Below are 26,442 nucleotides of genomic sequence, written 5' to 3' on the forward strand. Positions count from 1 at the left end.
ATCACAAATGCTATGGGTTAAATGTAGAAACCTAAGATGAGTCACTAGGCAGAACCCTAATTCTTGAATTTCTCTGTGGTTGGAATTTGTACTTGCCTGACAGTTAATGATTTGTCTTTCCTACAAACTCTGACCTCCAAGATAGTGATTTAGTCTTCTCCATCTTTATAAGCCCACTATTGCTCATTGCGTTCTGTCTTAAAGATACTCATTAAAAGTCTTCTGAATCAAATTCCCAGATATCAATAAAAAACCATGGAAATGGTTTGGTGCCAGAGACTTAAGCAGAAGGCTCTGTTGCTGGAATCTTTTAGGCTAGGATGTCTCTCAAGCTTTAACCTTAATTTAATTTCACTTAATTTCATTAAGTATAAGTGCATAAAAATAAATGTAAATATAAAATGCTCCCACCCCTCTTTACCCCCTACACTCCTATCACTGATGATGGGGGCTTTCATTTAACTTCCACCTCTATCCCATTTCACCTCCCAGAAGAAAGCACTATTATTGGCTATTATAGATCTTTTCTAATAACACCTTCTGTAGTTTGGGTATATGAAACACATTATTTTGATCTCTAAAAAGAATATGTTCAAAACACATTTTTAAAAACTTACTTCTAGATATTAATACTATCTATCCCATCAGCAACCCCACACTCCTGGTTAATAATTACTGTGCTAAATAAAGAGGCTTCCCTGGTAGCTCAGACGGTAAAAGAATTGCCTGCAATGTGGGAGACCTAGGTCGGGAAGATCCCCTGGAGGAGGGCATGGAAATCCATTCCAGTATTCTTGGCTGGAGAATCCCCATGAACGGAGAAGCCTGGCAAGGTACAGTCCACGGGGTTGCAAAGAGTTGGACACAACTGAGCGACTAAGCACAGAACAAGGACTAAAGAGAACAAAACAATAAGGCAAGGATTCAAGGAAACTTTAATTTCCTTCCAAAATGCAATCTTCATTTTCAATCTCTTGGCACAAGATTCTACCTAGGAAGGAAGGCAGGAAGTCCTAGCAGTCAGACCTGCTGCTATATGGAATATGGTGTATAAAGAGTGACTAGTCATGTTAGACGTGTCATTGAGATTAGTCATGTAAGAAAAGATCATCAGAATGAAAATCCAAAGATAAACAAAACGATGAAAAACAAATATATGAAGTTTCCCCTATAAGACACTCACCTATGGAGTTCTATAAACTAGTTGCTTTTTTATACATAAAAAAAATTATATATCCCTGGTATCATGCCAGAATATTTCACTAACACACAAAAGTAAGTATAAGCTAACAAACACACATGGAAAAGGCATAACAATAGTACTTGATCTCTTATTTACTTCTTATAGGTGGAATAACAGAGCGATCAAGCAGTTTGTTTCTTATTTTTCCACTCTGGCTTCACCTAAGAATTCAGTGCACAGGTCATTTTGTTAAATGTGAATAGACCAATAGAGCAGGTATAAACACAGATCAAGTACAACCAGTTGGAGACCAGAACATTCCAATGTCGATGTCTATGTTTCCAAATTTTGAGTAGTAAAGCCAACTATGGAAACCAAGGCCTTAGCTAAGTACCTTCCTAAGAGAACTGTTCTAGCCAGTGGATTTGTCTCATTACTTTTTGACACTTTCCTCCTAATAAGAATCCCAGGAAAAACTGACCTCTCACCATTTTCTTTTTTCAGTACTTTTCTTAATTGCTAACCAAGAGCCCACTTTGCTGAATATTATCCTAAGCAAAAGAGAATCCAAATCCTCAACTAGAAATCAATCTGAAAGTGCTAAGGAAAGGGTTAGCTTGCTCATTTTCCTTTGAGAGAATAGCTGAGACATTACAATGTGCAAAATGCTAGAGAAAGAACAAGGACAGAGCTTTTGAAGTTTTGCTTACTTACACACAAGTCTACATGGATATTAGAAAGCCAAAATGATGCTACAGTACTGTTCAAAGGAAAATAATTCACATTGGTTTCAGCCAGTCACTTCATTTGAAATTCCTAGTACTTACAGACATCAAAAAAAAAAAAAAAAATATTGCATAATCCTAGCATCAAGAACTCATATGGAAGCATTTAAAAAATACTCATGAGGTCCAAGAATAAACGTATTCAACAAGAGGTTGTGAATGATGCTTACCTGTTCTCTCGGAGTTTCTGGATATATTTATACTTGTTAGACAACATGCCGTTAGATGCAATCACTGCCTGAATATATATGATATAAGACAATTCTTTAGTCAACACATTTAGTCCCACAATCATGGGCTCATGAATAACAGAGAAAAGAGAGTGACAGAGATGGAGAAAGACAGGGAGGGAAAGAGGAAAGGGGATCAAGAAAAGTGGTGGAAAAAAATACATTCATGAAAAGAAATACTTTCCATAACTTACATCTCGCACCACAGGAGAAAAATTCTGACTTTCAAGAGGCTGTGTCGCATCTGATAATATCTGAAAAGGAAATGAGATTGGAAAAAGATAAATGATGTTGCAAAGAAGGCGTCTTGCTATTTTATCTATATTAAAATATTAGTCAAAGGAAACAATGTTAGAAAACTTTTTTGAAAATCACTGAATTGTATAATTAATTGGCAAAAGGAGTCTTCTGCAAGCAATGAATTCTGCCCCCCAAAACATGTTAATTCAGTACAATTTCCAATTCCAAAACCTTAATCACATTTGCTTACTGGAAACACAAAAAGCTTAGACTTCCCCACCAGTTAGATTTGTCATGTTGAGTGTATGCTGTTTAGTCACTCAGTCATGTCCAACTCTTTGCTACCCTTTGAATTGTAACCCGCCAGGCTCCTCTGTCCATGGGAATTTTCAGGCAAGAATACTGAAGTGGGTCGCCATTTCATTCTCCAGGGAATCTTCCTGACCCAGGGATCAAACCCACATCTCCTGCGTCTCCTGCACTGCAGGTAGATTCTTTAACCCCTGAGATACCGAGGAAGGCTGTGTCATGTTGAGCATGCTGGCAAATATCACCATAAGCTATATCACCATAGTCATCACTCTGAGGACCTCCATCCCATCCCAAAGGTTCTATTAGCAGTGGAAAATAGGGTATGCTACCATAGGGAGTCGCCCTCAGGTCAGCATTGGTACCATATATAGATACATCAGCATTTCAGAAGTACCAAGGAAAATGACTTGACGCAGTAGACTCAAAAAATCCTTCATACCCTTCCCATTATCTCACAAGAATGAGTCCATGGCCACCAACAAAAGCCACACCTCATACTGACACCCCAGCATTCCAGTCCTCATTTCCCCCAGGGCATCCAACCTTTGAATAGACGCCAAAGGGTAAAGATCAAGATAAGTGTGGTTGCTTCTGATGGGTGGGGCCTTAAAGCCAATGAGACAATCAAGACCCTACAGCACTCACCCAACTAAGGAAGTGTTAAATGTGCCTTCCAGATGATGGCAGAACAGTATTTATTTACTGTATTAAAATAAATACAAAACTATTTTCCTGTATCTAAAACATCAGATACCTAGGCTCGCTATTCCTGGGATAACAGCATTAAAAAAAAAAAAAAAAAAAAGACAGGTATACATATTTACAAGCCAGGCATTCTTAGGGGAATTGATGAAATTGACACCTGGGGTCTTCCCACTGCCTCCTTCTCCCAGCTGCCTTTGGAGTACTTCCTCCACCTACCAACCCTGTCAACAAGGTAAGAGCCATTAATGGATAATAAAATGAGTTCATATCTCAATCAGTATATGGTTAAATCACTCAACTCCTATGTATCTTTTCATTCTCTCTCTCTGCTCTTTAATTCTATAGCCTTGTGTAGGCCTTACTGGGACCATGGGAACTACCTCCCACATCTCTTCCCTCCATTGATCTCCAATCTGAAACACAACTCTGATTATTTGTGTTTAAACAGGCTCCTGTGCCTGTTTAAAATAATTCAGTAGATTTCCACTGCCTTCGAGTTAGTCTCAAGCTCCCTCTATAGTCTGGCTCTGCCTCTCCTGCCTCAACCCCTGCGTTGGCCTCACACCCAACACTTCAATCCTGTGAACAGCCTGGAGCTGGGTACCCACATCACGTCCTCACCTGCCTCTTGGCCACACCAGGGAGCCACCTCACATGTTACTCCTCCGCTTCCAACTCCTTCTCTTTGTTCTCTGAGATGAAGCTGAAGAACTGCCTTTTCTGTGAAGCCTTTATCAAAGTGAAAGTCGCTCAGTCGTGTCCACCTCTTTGCGACCCCACGGACAATACAGTCCATGGAATTCTCCAGCCCAGAATACTGGAGTGGGTAGCCTTTCCCTTCTCCAGGGGATCTTCCCAACCCAGGGATCAAATCCAGGTCTCCCGAATTACAGGTGGATTTTTTACCAGCTGAGCCACAAGGGAAGCTTATCAAAACCTTCCCTCAAATAGACCTGGAAAGTAGGAACTGCACTTGGCATCTTGCTGTAAGGCTACTACATTGTAAGATGGCAAATATTCAATAAATATATTAGTGGATACATGCAGTCATTATTGAAAATTCATAGCATTTTTCTCCCCAAGAAAACTAATAATTGTCATGAGTCCACCTAAAGAGAGGCAAATATAAAACAATGACAAAAGGTTGCTCAGAGACTTCCCTGGTTGTCCAATGACTAAGACTCCCCTCTCCCAATACAGGGGGCCTGGGTTCGATCCCTGCTCAGGGAACTAGATCCCACAAGCCACAACTAACAGTTTGCCTGCCACAACTAAAGATCCTGCATGCCGCAACAAAGATCGAGATCCCTTGTGTCATAACTAAGACCCGAGACAGCCAAATAAATTAATCTTTAAAAAGGCTGCTAAATTACCGCATTTAACTGTCTCCCTTGCTAGAATTATCCAATACAAAACTGCAAGCACAGCCTCCTGAAGCATATGGTAGGTCTTGTCACTTTCACATATAACATCTTTGAGGCTCATCACCCTTTTCTAAATTAATTTCAAGCTATTTATCCCAGTGTTAAGACCCCTTTTAACATGGAACCAATACATTTACCTTAATTCCATCTGATCTGACAGCGCACAGAAACCTTATGTTTAATTTGCTCCCCCATCTACATCGCACAGTATTCCTCCCACTTCCAAGCAGATGAACAGATCCTAGACATCTATCAAGAGCCAGATGGACTGTCACCTTTCCTGACTTCCTCAACTGGACAGATCCTCTCCCTCCACGACATCATTAGCATCTTCCTGTGACTATCACATTCCATCTTATGGTAGAATTGCACACGTGTCTTATCCCCTTCCTGGACCTCATGCATCTATAGGTCAGCAGCTGTGTTTTAATTCTCTTCATCGAGGTGTCTGCCTTGTTCCAATAGACAATAAATATCTATTGAATTCAACTGAAACAAAACTTCCATATTGGTTCAAAAGGATATCCTATGTCCTGCAATGCTATAGGGTCTGTCATGTCAAAAAGGAAAATCACGGGGAAACAGGAAAGTGCATATACAGGTATACCTTGTTTTATTGTGGTTCAATTTACTGTGCTTTACAGATAATGATTTTTTTTTCATTGAAGATTTATGGCAACTCTGTATTGAGAAAGTCTACTGGTGCCTTTTTTCCACCAGATTTGTTCACTCTGTGTCTCTGTCTCACATTTTGGTAATTCTCACAATATTTCAAAATTTTTCATTATTTTTACTTTTGTTATGCTGATCTGTGATCCGTAATCTTTGACATTACTATTGCAAAAAAGATTATGACTCACTGAAGGTTCAGATGATGGTTAACATATTTTAGCAATATTCTTCTTCTTTTTTAAAATTGAACTATAGTTGATACGGGCTTCCCTGGTGGCTCAGTGGTAAAGAATCTGCCTGAAATGCAAGAGATGCATGTTCGATCCCTGGGTCAGAAAGATCTCCTGGAGGAGGGCATGGCAACCCATTTCAGTACTCTTACCTGGAGAATTCCATGGACAGAGAAGCCTGGTGGGCTACAGTCCATGGGGTCACAAAGAATTGGATACAACTGAGGCAACTTAATACACACACATAGTTGATATATAACACCGTATTTCTTAATTAAGGTATGTACATCATCTTTAGACTTAAGGTTATTGCACACTTAATAGACTACAGTTTAAACATAACTTATATATGCACTGGGATACCAAAAAATTTGTGTTACTCATTTTATTGTGATATTCATTTTATTGCAGTGGTCTGAAACTAAACCCCAGATATATCTAAGGTACTTTAAATATAGCTACATACTGTTATCAAAAGAACAAAAATAATATACTTAATTTTTTAGTGGCAAGCAGGTACACATATTACCAAGACTACATAGAGACAGTCATCAGTTTTTACATACGTCCAGTGCTGAGACTGATGCCTCCAAGACAATCCCACCACCCTGTTTGGAAGACCGATCTCCCAGAGAAAGAAATGGCTACCCACTCCAGCATTCTTGCCTGGAGAATCCCATGGACAGAGTAGCCTGGCAGGCTACAGTCCATGGGGTTGCAAAGAGTCGGACATGACTGAAGCAACTTAAGCAGCGGTGACATATAAAAGGAAGAAGGTGTTAACATTTAGAGAAGTTGCCTGTGTCAACAAATCTAAGCACTTTTCTCAAATGTAGCTGCCAATGTGGAAGCAGTGGCTGGGATGCTGAGCAGAGAGAATCTGAGAAGAGCTTGTGGCTGACCACAGGGTGAAAAAAAAAAAAAACACTGGAGTTTAAGTTCAGCTGAAGGGGATCCTAATAAAGGCCAGATTTCCATTTGGGATCCTGAAAGACTATATTCTAAATAAAAGGTCAACTGAAAAATGTAGTTCTCCAAAGGACCAAGGCTCAGCTTTGGAATCACTTCTATTCTTAACTGAACGGAGATGATTTTCTCCTAGCCACCTTGCCAGAAACAAAGGAAATCTTCTCTGAAACACACACACATACATACACACACACACACACACACACAACATCCAGAGCCTCAAATCATCTCTAAGATTTATATAAACTATAATGAACATTCAATCAAAAATAAACAGGCATATTAAGTAATAAGAACTGACTGAAAGCCAAGAAAAAGTAAAACAAAGAACATTAAACAGACCCAAGAAGTTCATTGGATGTATCAGAAGTGTTTTTAAACTCTGATTAATATGTTCATAAAATAAAATTTTCCCATAAAAGGCACAGCTAATCCACAGTTATAAGTCAAGACAGTAGGTCCCTTTAGGAAGGAGAGTGGGGCTGGTGCCGGGAGAGGCACAGGGGATTTCTGGGATGTTAACCTTATTCTAGTTTTCACCTTGTTGTGTTCACCTGCATGTGTTTGTGATAATCTATCATGCTGTATACTTAAGTATCACTCATCTGTGACACTTTAATATTGTATACTATCATATAATGTAAAAAAAATTGTATTTGTTCTTTAATAAAATTTTTTTTATTTAAGGACTTGCCCGGTGGTCCAGTGGCTACGACTCCATGCTCCCAATGAAAAGGGTCTGAGTTCAGGAAACTAGAATCGAACATGCCGTGCGTGCAGCCAAAAGAGAAAAAGAAAGTTTCATTCAAATTTTACGTAGCCCTCATTAGTTACATGGGCTAACTCTCAAACACACTTTACTAAGAATTTCATTGAATTGGCTTGTTTTTCTCCTAACATCTGTATGAGATCAATTGTGCTCAATGAAAGGCAATTTTGACTAAGGACAATGAAAAACTGTGTTCTAAGGTCCAATAAAATTAAACTTGTAATTGAAATTTTGAAGCATGATCATTTGTGAATTGAAAATGGCTGGTAGCAACTTCTTAGATGGTAAATGGTGTCAGAGCAGCCAAACAAAATGACATTTCAAGAAATAACAAATCCTTTCACAAAGGCAAGTTAGTATGCAACATTTTCCATAATTTGGCCTTATAAGGTAAGCATTTCACTGAAATGCATACTTGAAGGATTCAAAAAGATGAATTAAAGTCAAAGGCTCAGGGCTTGCCTGGGGGCTCAGTGGTAGAGAAATCGCCTGCCAATACAAAAGACATAGGTTCGATCACTGGTCTGGGAAGATCTCACATGCCGTGGAGCAACTGAGCTGATGCACCACGGTTATTGAGCCGGTGCTTTAGAGCCAGGGAAGAGCAACTATTGAACCCACGCGCCCTCAAATGCACGCTTCATGAGAGAAGCCACCGCAATAAGAGCCTTCACACTGAAGTGAAGAGGAGCCCCTGCTCACTGCAGCTAGAGAAAAGCCCTACAGCAACAAAGACCCAGCATGGCCAAAAATAAATAAATAAATAAAATTATATTTAAAAAAAAAAAAGGAAAGAAAGCCAAAGGCTCAGCAACAGCTCTTCTAGCTCCTCCAAGACTGCTGGAGTCAAGTTGATCTAATCAATGCATTGTGACTGAGGGGTTCTTTTTCAGGTAGGGACAAAGTGCTAACTGTCCCTTCTAGACATCACAGCTATAAACGCTGGGCAAAATACAAACAAAACTAACTACATGGCAGTTTCAGAGAATGAAGAAGAGCAGGTGGTTTGGGGAGAGTGTCAAAACTCAGAACTAATCAGTGCTGAAATTGTGCTGTCCTCCTTTTGGTATTGCCCTGAGAAGGGGCCTTGTGCTGTGAAGAAGTAGAAACAGGCAGCAAGCTTACTGACTTTCTGATCTAAGGGAACAGGAACGAAACTCTGGGCACCACAGCCTGCTCCAGAGTGTGAGCGGGAATTGCCAAAAATGACAGACTCAGGTAAAAGTGAAGACCAGCTTCCATGTAAGCTCTGGCCCGAGTCTGGAAGGACTGAGCATGTGTAGGTCAGACTCCAAGCAGCCCAGAAAAGATGAAAAAGCTGAACTTTTACTTGAGGTACCTGCCTCAGGTGAGACAGAGTTTTCAGTTTAAGTCTAGCCTCATTAATTGCCTGCTTAAAAAAAAAAAAAAGCCAAATAAACCAAACAAAATCAACACTTTAAAGAGAAATGTAACAATCTGGAATTTCCACAGCATGAGTCTTCACTGTATCCACGATGAAGTGGATATACTTCAAAATTATTCAGCTTAAGAAAATCAGAAAACTACGACCGGACTCATTCTCAGGGGGAAAGACAATCACTATATTTCAAGCTGAAGTTTACCCAGAATTTTGGAAATAACAAGTAGACTGTAGAGTGGCTTTTACAACTCTGCTCCATGCGATAAGGGAAACTACACTGATAATAAATCAAAAGAAATTCTCGGGAGGAAAAAAAAAAAAAGAACCAAACAGACATTTTAGAACTGAAAAAGAGAAAATCTGAAATAAAAAATTCAGGTAAAGGGCTCACGAAAGTTATTGATTCTTCAGGGAAATGATCCCAGAGGGAAATGAATGAGCATCACTGCAAATAGTAAACATCTGGGTAAATTTATTATTACTTTTTAAATATATGTGCCTTCTAGCCACTTAGACATTTACAGTTACAGAATGTTAGAACTGGAGGGACCATTAAGATTATGTATTATCAGGACTTCCCTAGTGGTCCAGTGCTTAAGAATCCACCTGCCAATGAGGAAGACAAGGGTTTAACCCCTGGTCAGGGAAGATTCCACATGCTACAGAGCAACTAAGCCCAAGAGCCACAACTAGAGAAGCCCACGTGCCCTAGAGCCTGTGCTCTGCAACGAGAAGCCACTACAGTGAGAAACTTGAGCACTGCAACTAGAGAGTAGCCCCCGCTCACTACAACTAGAGAAAGCTGGCATGCAGCAACAAAGAGCCAAAAAATCAAAGTAATAACGGCAAATACATTAAAAATTTTTTTTAAGATTATATATTTTTAAAAGATTACATATTTATTACATATTAAAGATTACATATTATCATTTTATAGGTAAAATATCCAAGGTGCAGGAAGCAAGTGAGTGCCTGGCTCAAGGCCATAAATCAAGCTGACATCTCCAGTAAAATTTGACACTGGTAGTCCTTTCTCAGGCTACTTTAACTCCTCAGCGCCAATTCCAGACACACCTCAGGTCCAGCACCAGATGCATCAGCAACCCTTCTCAGCCTTCATTTCTTTGTGTGCCTCAGTTTTCTAATCAAACCTGAGAAGGTGATCATGAGTATTTAAAAATTAAAATATATAAAGTAATTTGGGGACTTCCCTGGTGGCCCAGTGGTTAAGAGTCCACCTTGCAATACAGAGGATGTGGGTTCCATCTTTAGTTGGGGAACTAAGACCTCACATGCCACACAGCCACTAGGCCCTTGAGCTGCAGCTAGACAGCTCACGTGCTGCCACTGCTGAGCCTGGGTGCTCAAGAGCGGAGTGCCGCAACTAGAAGGCCATTGCACCACAACAAAAGATCCCCATGATGCCACCAAGACCTGATGCAGCCAAATAAACAAATAAATGTAATCTGAACACTGTCTAGAACATAGTAAGTGCTGTATAATACTGCTTCCAACCATAACAATGCCTGCTACCTGCATTTTCTAAAGCCTGTTATATCTCCCTGCTGACACATTCCAGGAGGAAAAATAAAGGATCAAAATAGAATAGTAAGTGAAAGAGAAGAAGACAGACTAGAAGCTGAACTTATTCAGGCCACATTACCTACTGCCCCATCTTAGTATGAGAGCTCCTGGGTGAAACTATGGATGAAAAGGACAAGGGCCACTCTTCAGACCTTTGGAACTTTGCCAGAGGCAGACAACCATTAGCAACAGAAATAAAGCATGATGGGTGTGAATGTTTAGGATAAATAATGAAACAAGAAAGCTTTTTTCTGACAGAGAAAGTGGAATTTAGGTAACACAATACTGGGACTTCCTGGTAGTCCAATGACTAAGATTCTGTGCTCCCAACGCAGGGGCCACAGATTCGATCCCTGCTCGGAGAACTAGATCCCACATGCCTGCAGCTAAAGATCCTACATGCCACAGCTAAGACCCAGCAGAATGCAATAAATAAATAATAAAGGTAAATTCTTTTTAAAAAATTAGATAAACCCAGTATTTAAACAATCACTGATCACAGTGAATAATATATGACTAGAACACAAGCTGTCATTTAACTAAGCATTAATGATTAAACTCCAACAAAATTTTCCATTTCTGATTTTTCAAATCCGTGGTGCAGTGGTAAAGAATCCTCCTGCCAATGCAGGAGATGCAGGAGACGTGGCTTCAATCCCTGGGTCTGGAAGATCCCCTGGAGCAGAAAATGGCAACCCACCCCAGTATTCTTGCCGGGAAAACCCCATGGACAGAAGACCCTGGTGGGCTACAACCCATGGGGTCGAAAAGAGTCGGACACAACTGAGCGACTGAGCACACACACATATACACACATACGCATCCAGTTACAGTCCAGTAAGAACATCCCAATATGAACTGATCTAGGAAGCAGAAGAAAAGTGGAAATAACGTAAACCTCACCTCCAATGTCAGGAACATTCTTAATAAAGTATGCATAATGATAGGCAAATGCAATTGTAATGAAGCATGAAGACAGTTACATAGTAACATTTCCCATGAAACAAGTAAGCAGAACGGGTGAAATAAGAGTGTCAGTAAGTGCTTTGGGGAAGGGCTGGCCTTTCATTTTACAACAGATTTCTCAGATACAGAAGACCAGAACGTTCATAAGATGACTCCAAAGTTTTACCTAAAGCCACAGAGATGTTGCTGATGCTACCAGTCCACTTACCATTTCTTCAACATAAGGGTAAAGCATGTCCCCAAAGTATTCCGTAGATTCAATTGGAAGCTGTGCTGGCAAATTGTCAATGGAACACATCAGAATCCCAGAGCCTTCCACACTAGGAGAAGCAACACATATCATTCAGATGGACAAAATTTATGTGTAAGTTCTAACTTTTCCAGATGTCTGCTCTATTATACATTTGTAATTTTGTGCCATAGTATATAAGAAAATAAACAAGACTTTTCAAATAAAACCTTTCCCTTCTTCAGCTACCCATTTTGAAATGCAGTACATATATACGTGTGTGTGCATTTAAGCGCTCAAATTTGTATGTGGTTTTTCTACCAAATTTTTAAATATATTTGAGCATATCTTTGGAAATTTGCATTGTTGTGGTGCTCAGTCACTCAGTGTGGGTATTTTAGAGTAGCATATCAAAGGAAGTAAATGGTATAGTACTATTTATCTCTCCCCATCTAACAGCTTTAGCAAACTCACCTGTCATGAATAATATGCTGATCTGCATCATACATGCAAAAGGGACGCTCTATGGTCGTATACTCAGTCATAAACTCAATGGATCCTCCTGTGTCAGCTGAAATGTCACATATTGCCACAAGTCTGTAAATAACATCAATACTTAGATGAGAGCATGGATCTCTGGAGTTTCCAACAGAATTAAAAATGAATAAAAATGAAAAGTGCTTGGAAATTTTTTAAAGTAGATGGCAAATATCTCCTAGGCTCTTAGCTCTTTTTCCTATGGCTCACTGTTCAGGAAACAGATCTTCTGGGATACAGAGAATCTTCCTGATGGGAGTTTTAGTCACCACAAGCAAAAACAAAAAGAGGAAGAGGAAGACAGGAAACGAGAAGAGATGAAACAAAAAGGAAAAATCCCTTCCCTATGAACACTGCTATATAAAATAGATAACTAGTAAGGACCTATTGTACCGTGGGAACTCTACTTATTACTCTGTAACGGCCTACAGGGAAAAGAACCTAAAAATGAGTGGATATAGATACACGTGGGCTTCCCTCGTGGCTCAGCAACAGAGAACCTGCCTGCAATGCAGGAACCACAGGAGACGTGGGTCCAATCCCTGGATCAGGAAGATCCCCTAGAGGAGGGCATGGCAGCCCACTCCAGTATTCTTGCCTGGAGAACCCCATGGACAGAGGAGCCTGGCGGGCTATAGTCCATAGAGTCACAAAGAGTCGGACAGGACTGAGGTGACTTAGCACTTATGCACACATATGTATCATATAACTGGTTCACTTGTTGTACCCCTGACGCTAACACCACATTGTAAATCAGCCATGCTTAGTCACTCAGTCATATCTGACTCTTTGCAACCCCATGGACTGTAGCCAGGCTTCTCTGTCCATGCAATTTTTTTTTTCCAGGCAAGAACACTGGAGTGGGCTGCCATTTCCTCCTCCAGGGGATTTTCTCGACCCAGGGATAGAACCCATGTCTCCTGTCTCCTGCATTGCAGGCAGATCAACTATACTCAATAAAAAGATTTTTTTAAAAAGCTTTCCTAGAGAAATCACTGACAACAGCCTAAAGCTAAACTACTTAGTTAACTTTTAACAACTTAAATTTTTCAATTGCACTACCTCCACCTTGCTTAGTAGTGTATAACTTTACATATTAATACATGGAAATCTCTGAAATTATGAACAAAAATTACAGCCCAGGATTAGAAATCCTTTAGAGGTTGACTACAATTTTCCTGCCCAATCTCCAGTTTCCAACTGCCCATACAAACCCTATCCTAGGGCTAGACTATCCCACTCACTGTCTTAAATTGTGCTTTGGTGTTTCCATATTTATTAAACACCAACCCTGTGTTTGAAATCCTTGTTCTTACTCCTCTCTAAAGACTGCCAAGCCCACACCTCCTCCCACTTTCTTCTAAACTCCTCTGATGTTGATTGCTCCCAGCACTCCTGTGGCATTTACCTGATGCCAGCTACATGCATGAAGGTAACAATCATATTTTTTTCTTTATTTCTCAGCTTAGCACAGTGCCAGGAAGACCAGGTGTTCCACAAATATGTATTGATTACTTAATTTATTCAACATTAGTAATTATTTGAATGAACTTTATATGTCAAACAACATACTGGATATCTGTGGTCAAGACAAATAGGGCCCTTATCGTTAAGGAGATTAAGTTCTAGTAAGGCAAGAAAAATCATAAATACAAGAAAATTTAAAATCGTAAACAAAAGAATTTCAGGGAAAAAAACAGTAACAAACTGAAGAGAGATGGGAATGGGGAAGCAAGTACAGACCTCTCTGAGGAGTTTAATTCTGAGCTACATGTGGATTCATAGAAGTTAAGAGAAGAGAATTTCAAGAAGGAGTGAAGGAAATAGACTCACAGACATAGAAAACAAGTTTAGGGTTACCAATGGGCACAGCAGGTGAGGTAGGGCTAAATTAGGAGTTTGTGATTAACAGATACACACTGCTATATATAGAATAGCTTTTTAAAAAAGGACCTACTGTATAGCACAGGGAACTGTATTTAGTATCTTATTATAACCTATAATGAAAAAGATTCTGAAATAGAATATATATGTGTGTGTGTGTGTGTATAACTGAATTACTGTGCTTACAACTGAAACTAAGATGGCATTGTAAATCAACTATACTTTAATAAAAAAAATAAACTGCCTAGAGCAGAAAGAAAGAAAAAGAAACCTTGTTATATCAGTTCTCTCTAACATGCTATGACAGAGTCCAGTGATCACTTAACACAGTTAAGTCCAGAACACTTTTTCTAATATTGGGGATGTTGCTTTATACATATGTGTAACTGAATCACTTTGCTATACACTTGAAACTAACAACACTGTAAATCACTATACTTCAATTTAAAAAAAGAGAGAGAGAGAGAAGGTTAACTGTCAAATACTGCCAGGACATTAAGTAAGGCAAGGCAGACAACCAGTTACTAACAGCCAAGTGCTGTGCTATTTGGATCCCCGTGTGGGACACTCTCCCAGCGGGCCTGCGGCTGAACCCTGCTGTCAGGCTGAAGTCCTTACTTGTGTGGCAATGCAGGGCAGCCTTCAACACCAGCAACTGGGGACTTGCCTGGAGCCAGGAGGCTCTGAGCATCTTGGCGGGTGAGGAGACGAGGGGTGTTTTGTTCCCAGTAGATCCCGTTAATTAAACAAGTTGTATACGGTGCAATCTGGAAAGGAAATTCCAAGTTCAACAAGATAGGAAATAGCCCTATTCAGTGCAGTGTGTTGAAAGAGAACTATCAGTGAAATTCACGAGAAACAATTTAACATTATCTCTAACTGACTCTGTTATTTGCTAAGTCAGTGGCTACATTTTGAAGCAAAAGCAATAAATGCCCACCCAGATTTTGGTGGAGAACTACCTCATTATAGAAAAACATATGAACATAAATATAATCAATAGTGGTGTTGTACAATATACTGCATAGCCGATAAAAGAGAAATAGAAATTTAAGCGACCAAGGGTTCTATTTCCAGCTCAGCCTCTAGTAGAGTATGATCTAAAGCATGCTACCTCAACTTCCCTGGGTTCTGTTTTCCTTACCTGCCAGATTGGGATAATACGTACCCCATTCCTCAAAGGAATGCTGTGAAGATTAAATCAGATAACATCTGTAAGCTCCATGGACAAATGTGCTACATGCATGCATACATGATAACTAGGTCATTATAAGTTTTAGGATGCATCCAATCACCAATACTTCTGTGATTGGGGAAAAGAGAAGGGACGGAAATGTACTAGGTTCAAAATTTTTCAATTTGAAGCTAGTTTTTATAATTCCTGTTTCTCAAGCATCTCAAGCGTTCTCAAGGTACAGGTAAAGGTCCTTCTTCTATAACATGCTCTACACATGTTATAATACTGAGTTTCATACCAAAATCTAAAAATGCTATATTTGTTCAAACATTTAAAATTATTTAAAACCTGCCTTTCCACAATAGGTGCATGCATTTTGTTGATTGATTTTGAGGAGGACGATTGCATGACCAATGACTACAGAACACACATATATTATTATCCTTTTTACAAGATGAGACCATTGTGTCCCCATCAGAAGGATGTCAACTGGAAGTAACTTTTGTACAGTTGAGACCATACTATTTCACGCTGGTCCCCTGTAATCAAAGGCACGTATTTCAAGATGGCTGGCCAAGATTAGGACCGAAACTTGTGGTCATAGAAATAATGGACCAATGTTGAAATCAAAACTCCTCCATACTGTGCTTTGTCCAAGTACTAACTCACAATAAATACAGAAAACAGTAACCCACAGGAAATGGTTTAGAGCTATGAGGCAAGTGGAGACCTCAAGTAGAAACAGAGTCAGTGAAGCAAAGGGTACACCCACAGAAGCCACAAAGCTACCAGGCAAAGGCCACTCCAAACATCAATAAAAGCCAATTCCTAAGAACAACTCATAATGCCCAAAGGACTCACAACAAATCAACACAGGGAACTGAAAACCAAGGTACACATTCACAATTTCTCGCCTTAAAAACAGCCTAACTATAGTGTATCATGAGCAAGTAACTCAAAAGCTAGGTCTGATACTCACATCAGTGTTAAAACGGCTAATGTAGCGCTCGGGGTATTTGTCATACTCTACAGGGTCATATACACCATTTGTTTTCCTGACAAGATGATGGTGGCGACTTAACACTGTCCCGTACACTTTTCTCAGGTCTTGCAGAGGAGAAAGAAATTAGTAAAGTGGGTCACAAGTGATATAGGTTTATGATGATCAAATATAATGCACAAACTGTTAAAAACAGTAAAGGTTACATACAGTCACTCTTCCCTACCCACTCCTTACCTCCACTTTGGGAAACTTCTTTTAATTCATGTGGCTCCACATACTCACAAGGTAATTCATTGAAGATTTCTTGGGCTCCCTGTAAATAATGCATGAGTGAACATTTAAAAATCAATCGGAAAAGAGCCAATATGTTTCCCTCATTTCCTCAAAAGGTTCCAACTCATTTTCCCCACAATTACATAGCTCTATCTGCCCTGCCCAGCAACTGGGACCACAACATGAAAGTATGGATGAGCTTCTTGCATAAAGCCTGCAAACCATTTAAATACTCATTGGAGAGGGGGCTTCCCAGGTGGCTCACTGGATCAAAGAAAACACCTGCAATACAGGAGATGCAGGAGATGTGGGCTCGCTCCCTGGGTCAGGAAGATCACCAGAAGGAGGCAACTGGAAGCAACGCACTCCAGTATTCCTGCCTGGAGAATCCCATGGACAGAGAAGCCTGACGGGCTATGGCCCATCGGCTCCCAAAGAGCTGGACACAACTGAAGCGACTGAGCATGCACGCATGCACATTGGAAAGGACTTTAATTTTTTACTTAAAGTTATTCAGCACAGACACAAAAATGTTTAGAATTGAGAGTACAATAAAAATATTCCTATTTAACTTTTGCTCCATTGCAGAAATTATTTGAAGTGGGGAAACTATATTTCCTACAAAAAAAAAAAAAAATCACATGACTATCTCACAGTATACTATAGCGATGTCCTCTTTGTAAAATAGTCTCATGGAAGAAAGATCTATTTTACAATTATAAGTTTCTCTAGGGGATCACAAATGCATTCTCAAAACTAACCCAGAAGGAAGAAAATAACAGTTCTAGCCTTATTAGTTATAAGACTTATAACTATAGTTATAGTTTATAAGACTTACTAATTATTACATAATTATAGCTATAAGACTTGTTCTAGTCTTGAATTAAGCTTCTTAGCATCTCATCTTGAGGTTACTTCTAAATTTGGGGACATCTCAGTGATGGAGGTAAAATAGAGCACCCTAAGAACAGAACTTTTCACTGCAAGGAGTTATCTGTCTAAAAAGAAAAGAAAAAGCATTCAAAGCCTCTGACAGCTTGGAATCAACTAAAAGCAAAGAGAGTAAGTTTAGACCAGTACTGTTCTTTACTACAGGAAAAGTTCATAGGTAAGAAAAGTACCAAGAATAGAATGCCCAGTCATGGAAAAGAAAGACTCTGAAAGGTCAACAAAATGCCCACATCCTTCAGGTTAATGCCCAAGTTCCAGACTGCTTTATGAAAAGAAGACAGTTGGAATTTACCTTAGATACATTACCAGTCCCTGTGAACACAAATGTTAAGGGCCCTATTGACTTCGGCATCAAACCCAGAGATATTTCATAGCCAGCATCACGGACAGCTTGCACTGCCTGACCACTGTTTCTGTAGTTATGAGCCATGCCAATGTGCTGCAAGCAAGCATATGGTTCACATTAGTTGACCACCCAAGACACGTTTCTATGTTTAAAATGTGATATGTTTTTTTAAAAAATTAGACACAATAAACATCTCACCATAAAAGGTGTGTGATGTCCCAAAGCAAGGAGCCTTAAACCCATCCCATGAAGAATGTTGATCATCCCTGTTGCAGAATCAGACCGACAGAAAGACCGTTAGTTAGGAGGAGTGGAAACTCTTCTTTCCGCCAGTTCTCCAACCTGCTCCATGCTCTGAGGAAGCATGGACCACAGCATCTCAGGTTTGGAAGGGGTCCTGGAAGTTATCTATCCATTCCCTCAAATTTCTGCCATCAAAAGTATTAACCCTATGCAGCCCGCTCCTGTCCCCTCCACTTCCAATCCTGCTAAAATGGAAAGAGTGTGCCTCTTCTTCTCTAAGGCTAATCTCTCCACCTTTGCTCCAGATCCCATCCTTCCTGTCTCACTCAGGAATTTACTCTGGAATTAAGTCCTCTTTCTAACCCTCTCTATTGGTTAATTCTTAACATTTAAACACACCTCCATTTCTCGGGTACCAAAAACAAATGAACTTGTGAAAACAAAGTCACCCTTGACCTTATGGCCCCTCCTCCCACCCTCAGCTATTTCAGTGACCTACATAGCTAAACTTGATGGACACTTTGCAGACCTTGACTTACTTGTCAGAAGCATTTGGCAATGTGTACTTAGTCACTCAGTTGTATCTGACTCTTTGTGACCCCATAGACTGTACAGTCAGGCTCCTCTGTCCATGGGGATTCTCCAGGCTAGAATACTGGAGTGGGTAGCCTTTCCCTTCTCCAGGGGATCTTCCCAACCCAGGGATCGAACCCAGGTTTCCCGCATTGCAGGCAGATTATTTACCATCTGAGCCACCAGGGAAGCCTAAGAATACTGGAGTGTGTAGCCTGTCCCCTCTCCAGGGGAACTTCCAGACCGAGGAATCATACTGGGGTCTCTTGCACTGCAGGCAGATTGTAGAGCTTCTTTTTGTTGGAACTCTCTTCCCTCAGCATGCCTGGCTTGAACATACCGTCACTCTAAATTTCTGCATGCTCCTCTTTGCATGTCTATTCTTTGTATATTAGTGACCCCTGCCCTTTGCTTAAAACTGTCACCCCCAGGATTCTGTTCCAGGCTCTCTTCTCTTCAATCTCTACATTTTTTTTTCCCTTAGCTAAACTCATTCATTCCTAAATTTCAGGTATTCTCTGTATGCTGATGACTGCAAGTCTGTATCTCTAACACAGATATTTTATTTTATTTCAAGACCCAGTCAACCACCTCATGGATTTCTCATTTTGGATGTCCTTCAAATAGCAAAAACTTAGCATGCCCGTAGTGAGGGCCGCAACATCTGTTCTCCCTTTCTTCTTTCTCGGAAGAGAACTTTCCCTCTCCATATCCCTGACAAATTTTCTTTGATCTTTTTTCTGATGTTTACTTTGAAGGAATAATTTATATATTATAGATCACACCGATTTAAAGTCTATACTTTGTTAACTGCTAACAAATGTACACATCCATATGACCACCAACATAATTAAGATATAGGCTGCTGCTATCACCCCAGTCAATCCTCCGCCAGCTTTGGTTCCAAACAACTGACTCTATTTCTGTCTGTGTAGCGTAATTTCTTCTATAGTTGCACACAAATGAAATTTTAAATATTTATTCTTCTTTTGTTTGTCTGCTCCTACTCAGAATAATGCTTTTGAGATTCATGCATACTTTGTGTATATAAGGCGTTTGCTTCTTTTTATTGCTGAGGAGTGTTCCATTCTATGGCTATACTGCAATTTATTTATCCATTCCTCTGCTGATTGCCTGGGCTATTACAAATGAAGGTACTATAAATAACTCTTTACAAATAATGATTTGCTTCTCTTGACAAATTCCTATAACTTATTTTGTACATTGATATTCAAGAATTTTATTTCTTCTTGAGTTGTGTCTTGCAAGGATTTGCCTATTTTGTCAACATTGTCGTATTTATTGGCCTATCCATAATATTCCCTTATCCTTTTAATATCTGTGATGTAGATAGTGATAATTCCTGTTGTATTCCTAATATTGCTTTTTTTAAAATGTGGCTTCTCTGTCTCTTTTCTTAAAAATTTATCTAACTGGAAGATTATAAAATTGATAAAAATAACCAGCTTTTAGTTTTTGCTTTCTTTTTTTCTAATAAAAGCATTAAATGCTATAAATTTCCTTCTAAAACCACTTTACCTGCATTCAGCAAATTTTGGTGTGCTGTTTTAATTCTTCATTCAATTAAAAATATTTCCTAATTTTTCCTGTGAGGTCTTTTGCACTCATGGATTATTTTAAAAAAACATGGTTTATCTTCCAAATATTGGAAATTTTCTAGATATCTTTGCATTATAATACCAAAGTCAATTTTATTATAATCAGAGCACATACTCTATGGTTTTTAAACTTTTGAATTTATTGAGGATTGTTTTGTGACCCAGCACATGGCCCATCTAGGTGGATGTTCCAAATAACCTGAAAGGAACATTTATTCTTTTCTGCTGAAGGAGGAAACAGACAGAAGAGGCTCCATCTTGAAAGCAGGACTCCATCTCGGGCCGGACTGTGGACTTGGAGCTCTATGCCCCGTATCTGTGGAAACGACATACCAACTGGAAAACCAGGCCCCTGGAAGGAAGAGCCCCAGGGCTCGTACCTAGACTCTCTGTTGCCTAAAAGAATACCCTAATTATCTGTGTAACCGAATAGAATCTTACATCCTATTATGCTTATTGGGGTATGACCACAGGCCTGTTGATAATTGTCCACTGTTAACTTCCTAGGCTTTAGGCATATGAATCACGGGTTAACTTTGTATCTTTCTTTTCCTTTGTTCAGACTAGTTTCAGGGAATTTGGGGAGGTGGGTTTGGGCACGTACACTTAGGGGATATAATGTTTTCAGAAAACTTGGTCAGGGTCCTTGGCTAAGAGGAGACTCTGCCTTGGGCCCGCCGGTGTAATAAACTGCACTCCGCTATCTGCATTGTCCTTCTGAATGAGTTTGTTTCCCAGAACGTGTGGCTACAACATTTGGTGCATTGGCTGGGAAACTCCTTACTTCGAGGAGACAAGTCCCTTTTGGGACTACTCTGAGGTCTTGCGGCTCGAATCTTCTAGAGGGGGGAAGGCACCTCGCCCCCTGGAAGGATTCTGCTTCTCAATGCCCGGACCTTTCACGTTAGCAGGTAGTGGACGGCAGCAGGGGAACTGAGCGCTCAGGTGAGGAGGAAACCACCCGGCAGGGAGGAAGAGGGGGCCTGATCACCCCCCAGGAGGGAATAGAAGAGGACAGACCCACAGGGGCCTGGAATAGGCAGGTGGCAACAATTGCTAGGTACACAGGTTGGTGAGCATGTTAGGGCTTAGGAAGGAAATTTGTGAAGGTCATTTAGGAGGTGGGGTCCACGCCGTCTTGGGGAAAATTATTACCAAGCCATCGCCAGGTGATTTTTAGGAGAAAAAACTTGGCTTTTGTGTGCTTGTATTCTGCCCTCCTCAAGGAAGTGTCCCATCTGCTATGAAATTCTTGACCCCCTCGGAATTGTCAGGCTAGAAGGAGGGGGATACATAAATGAGCATGAACTGGCTTTTCTGGAGACGGCCTGGGACGTGGCATATTTAACCCATCTGTATTTGCATCCGCACCTGATCAAGCCCACCAAAGCAAAATGGACTTTAAAAGTTAAGGGAGAAACGGTCTTGGATCACGTGGTGTTCTGGTTCAGCTGTGCTGACCGGCAGGTGAAGACAGGCCGATCCCCCTTCTCCCTTTGGGATCTGGCAGGTAAGGCTCTTCTCACCCCAATTAGGAAGGAGGCAGAATGGCAATTTAAGTGTCATTGAGTGGAGATATCAGAAGTACACAGGGTACTGAGAACTTGGTAGACAGAATGAAAAGGAAAAGTAGAAGAAGGTCCGAGAAGGTAAGCAAGATGGGGGGAAGTGAATCTAAGGCAACTGTATTGGAGTGCATGATTAAAATTTTAAAGCAGGGATTTGGGTGGACACGAGTTTGGGTCATCCAGAGGACTCAAGACATGGTGGTTACTAATAGACTTCCCACAGTACTTCTTCATCCCATGTGGACTCCTTCAAGGGTGGTGAGCATCACAGCTTCCCTTGAACTTTGTCTGGGTAAGTCCTGGCCTCTATGAGAAAGTTTCATGCCTGTCTAATCTGATTTTCTTTTATGGTATTGACATGGTTGTTTTGAAACACAATTTACTTTCTGGTAATTTAAAATGCACAGAAAACTCCTAGCAATGGGAAAAAGTGCTGGCATTTGCCACATCATCTAAAATACTCTATGTGTTTTTACCAAAATGGGTGCATTCTCCTGCAGAACCAGCACATAACCTCCAAAATCAGGAAATCATATGGTTTCTACATTATAATACAATCCACAGCCCCACTTCCCTTTCAGCAATTGTTCAGGTATATGAATATATCTTTTCTTCCCAACCTTTTCCTCATCCCCACTCCGCCCCCCCCCCCTTTTTTTTGTAGAGTGTTACTGAGATGTTCAGTTATTTGGACATACTTGATGGATTTAAAGCAGACATGGTGAATATGGGATCTGGGTGGCCTTTTCTATACGGATTGTTTTCACTAAAGATGGTTTTAATGTTTATTCATGTTGTAACATGTATGAATCCTGCGTTCTCTTTTTTCCCCATAGTAATTAAAAATAAATAATAAAAAAAAATAAATAACATGCCATTTACCATGTAGATATATGTAAGCATACAGTGTTGTAGCATGAACTACATTTACTTGTTTTGCAAGCCAGTTTAATAATGGGGTACCTTGTGCATGCTTTTGGAGAAGACAATGGCACCCCACTCCAGTACTCTTGCCTGGAAAATCCCATGGACGGAAGAGCCTGGTAGGCTGCAGTCCACGGGGTCGCAAAGAGTCAGACATGACTGAACGACTTCACTTTCACTTTTCACTTTTGTGCATTGGAGAAGGAAATGGCAACCCACTCCAGTGTTCTTGCCTGGAGAATCCCAGGGACAGGGGAGCCTGGTGGGCTGCCGTCTATGGGGTCACACAGAGTTGGACATGGCTGAAGTGACTTAGCAGTAGCAGCAGTAGCAATGGGGTGAAGATGAAGCCTAACCACCTCCACATACTCTGTGAGGTTGAATGACCCCCTATGGGAGTAGGATGGCCACCAGAGAACACCATGAACTTAAAAATAGCAGAAGCAATCTCTACAGGGGTCACAGGAGAGCCAGGACACCTGGATCAATATCTATATATTGACTTATGGCTAAGGTTAGCTCAAGACCCTCCTACTTGGACAAGGTTCTGTATTCAGAAGGGAAAGGGGAAAATATTAATGGCACAAAAATTGACTGATGATAAAAAAGGAAATTCTACAGGATTTGGATGGAGATGACCTGACCCCTCCCCCATATTGGATAATGATGCGCCTGCCTCCCAGGGCTCCACCAGGACCGGGGGCCGCCTTAATGCCCCATCCAGGGCCAGGTGAAGTTCCTGCAGCAGCCGCTGCTCTTCCACCCGCTCTCCCGGAGTTCGTAGAGCCACCATTTCGGCAGGCTCCAATTCCCAGCAATGGAGACCTCTGGTCAACGCCCCCAGAATTCTACCTCAGCTGGACCTCCTAGATTGTATCCACTTCTCTGGTGAGTACTGATGGGAAGGGGAAGAAAACACAGCAATTAGACAGAGGCTGCGTTCTGCCAAGGAAGAGGGGGAAAGAACCCCACTAGAGATGCCCCTCAGAGAGCTACAGCAGCCTCCAGGTCAGGACGCATGGGGCACCACCATCAGCCCCTGTAGCCTGTTATTACCAGCCATTTTCCTCTACAGATACATTAAACTGGTAGAGACATGCTCCACCGTACTCGGGGGAGCTAAAGGCCATGATTAGGCCAATGGAGACTATTGTTAGAACCCACCGCCCTACATGGGGTGACATAATCTAACTATAGTCTCCCTTTCCAGCATTGAGGGAAGACACAGGATCCTAACTGAGGCCAGAAAATGGTTCAGAGAAATGGCGCCTGGGGGCACTGCAAACCCGCAGCGAGGGCAGAACCAGCCGCCCCCGATGAGGGGCCTGATTGGGACCGTGACACAGAGGAAGGGAGGGCCACCTGGAGAGATATCGGGTGACTATTTTACTAGGTCTCAAGAGGGGGGCCCGAAAAGCTATGAATATCGCAAAACCCTCCGAAGTGATTCAAAGGGAAAGCGAATCACCCTCTTGAGTTCTGCGAAAGACTGTGCGAGGCCTGTAGACTTTATACACCAATAGACCCAGCCAGGGGCTGCTGGGTCTCAGATGGTGATAAATGCAGCCTTTGTGTCTCTAGCCTACCCTGAAAATGTCAGATGGGGGGACACCAAGTGACTCGTGAATTTTTATACATCCCTAAATGCCCAGTACCTTTGTTAGGAAGAAACTTGCTGTCTAAATTGGGGGCACAAGTGACCTTTCCCCCATGAAAGACCCACTGCTCGAGTGGGCTCAAACACCTACTTACTCTTCCTCTCAGTAACCCTTCAAGATGAATGGAGGTTGCACAATCTCCCGGCAAGGAAACCGGACGGGCTAAACAGTCAAGAGAGAGAGTTAACTCAACAATTCCCTGAGGTCTGGGCGGAAGACAACCCCCCTAGGCTTGCAAAACAAGTCCCACTGGTAATAGAACTCAAACCCGGTACAATTATGTCAGCACCCACCTTGGGCCTGCCAGACCTTGCTAAACCGTTTACTCTTTATGTGACTGAAAAGGACAAAGGTGGCTACGGGAGTGTTGTTCCAGATTACAGGGACATGGGACAGACCAGTGACTTATCTCTAATCAGCTGGACAGTGTTGCCACTGGGTGGCTGGGATGCTTACGGGCAGTTGCTGCAGTTGCCTTACTGGTCCAGGAGGCAACCAAGCTGACTTTGGGCCAAGATTTGTTCGTAAAAGTCCCGCATGAGGTCAACACTCTCCTGCGAGGGGACCCCATAAATGGCTGTCAACATCCCGGATTACTCAATACCAGGGACTGTTATGTGAGAACCCCCATTTACTACTGAGCCTTGTCAGGCCCTGAATCTGGCCACTCTCTTTCTTGAGGGACAAGGTGGGCCCTCACGTGATTGCAAGGAAATATGCCAGCAGACCTGACTTGAGAGACCAGCCAATCCTGGACCCAGATTTGGTCCTGTACACCAATGGCACCAGCTGGGTGAAGCAAGGACAATGACTGTCGGGATATGCAGTAGTCGTGGAAGAAACCATCGTTGAGGCTAGCTCTCTGCCATCACACTGGTCCGCTCAACGGGCCAAACTATATGCTCTAATCCAGGCCCTCCAGCCGTCAAAAGGTAAGAAGACAAACATTTACACAGACTCTCGGTATGTATGCTTTTGCCACACTACAGGGCTCTGTATAAGAAGAGAGGCCTTTGACAGCTAGTGAAAAAGATATTAAAAATAAGGAAGAACTTAAGACCCTATTAGATGCTGCCTGGGAACCAGAAAGGGTTGCAGTCATACACTGCTGAGGACATCAAAAAGAGGATACCCCCTGGGTTCAGGGAACAGACTGGCAGATAAGACTGCTAAACAAGCAGCCGAGGGCTTGGGGGTGACAAGTGAAGCCCCTATTAAAGCTCTCATATTGGCAGAGCTCCCTGAGCTAACACTAGACTCTCCAAAATACACTGAAGCCCAAAACCAACTAGCCAAAGTGGAAGGGGTCATCAAGACTGAAAAGGGATGGTGGGAATTGCCAAGTGGCAAATTATTGGTACCAGAGGAGCTGGCATCCACTCTGGTAAGCCAAACACACCAAGTGACCCATCTAGGCCATGATAAACAGGAAGAGCTAATTTGAAAATATTTCTTGGTTCCCTGCCTCTCTTCCCTATGCAGGACAAAATCTCAGAACTGCACTGCCTGCTCACAGGTCAAAGCTGCCTCTTGGCACAGACAGAAACCTCCAGGGATTCAGCTGAAAGGCACGCTGCCCTTTGAACACCTGGAATTGGACTTCACTGAAATGAAACCTCACCAACACTACCATTACCTGCTGGTCATAGTATGTATGTTCTCAGGATGGGTAGAAGTTTTTCCTATCCGGACTGAAAGAACATCAAAAGTAGCCTCATGCCTGCTTAGGGAGATAGTTCCCAGATCTGGATTTCCCACCAGCATTGGATCGGACAATGGCCTGGCTTTCGCAGCTGATTTAGTATAACAAGTAAGCAAAACTTTAAACATCAAGTGGAAATTACATACAGCATATAGGCCCCAGAGTTCTGGGATGGTGGAAGGAACCAACTGGACACTTCAAGAGATGCTCTCCAAGTGGATCTTAGAGACTGACTGTTCCTGGGCGGGCCTGTTTCTGACGGCTCTGCTCAGACTCAGGATGAC

The 26,442-nt window shown here is 41.5% G+C and overlaps 1 protein-coding gene across 3 annotated transcripts in view; it reads right to left on the reverse strand.

Annotated features, from left to right (window-relative positions):
• The window catches only part of AASS (aminoadipate-semialdehyde synthase), a 72,634-nt gene that overhangs the window by 28,937 nt on the left and 17,255 nt on the right, over positions 1 to 26,442 (reverse strand). For all 3 annotated transcript variants that reach the window (XM_043871965.1, XM_043871964.1, XM_043871966.1), the window contains exons 5-13: positions 18,070 to 18,137; positions 17,818 to 17,964; positions 16,536 to 16,614; positions 16,278 to 16,405; positions 14,740 to 14,888; positions 12,175 to 12,297; positions 11,680 to 11,791; positions 2,393 to 2,452; positions 2,139 to 2,206 (exon numbers count right to left, since the gene is read on the reverse strand). In XM_043871965.1, the coding sequence (XP_043727900.1) occupies positions 2,139 to 2,206; positions 2,393 to 2,452; positions 11,680 to 11,791; positions 12,175 to 12,297; positions 14,740 to 14,888; positions 16,278 to 16,405; positions 16,536 to 16,614; positions 17,818 to 17,964; positions 18,070 to 18,137 (934 nt within the window). The remainder of the gene's footprint in view (positions 1 to 2,138; positions 2,207 to 2,392; positions 2,453 to 11,679; positions 11,792 to 12,174; positions 12,298 to 14,739; positions 14,889 to 16,277; positions 16,406 to 16,535; positions 16,615 to 17,817; positions 17,965 to 18,069; positions 18,138 to 26,442) is intronic.

The sequence above is a fragment of the Cervus elaphus genome, chromosome 18 (assembly GCF_910594005.1).
Source record: "Cervus elaphus chromosome 18, mCerEla1.1, whole genome shotgun sequence".
NCBI classification, from domain to species: domain Eukaryota; kingdom Metazoa; phylum Chordata; class Mammalia; order Artiodactyla; family Cervidae; genus Cervus; species Cervus elaphus.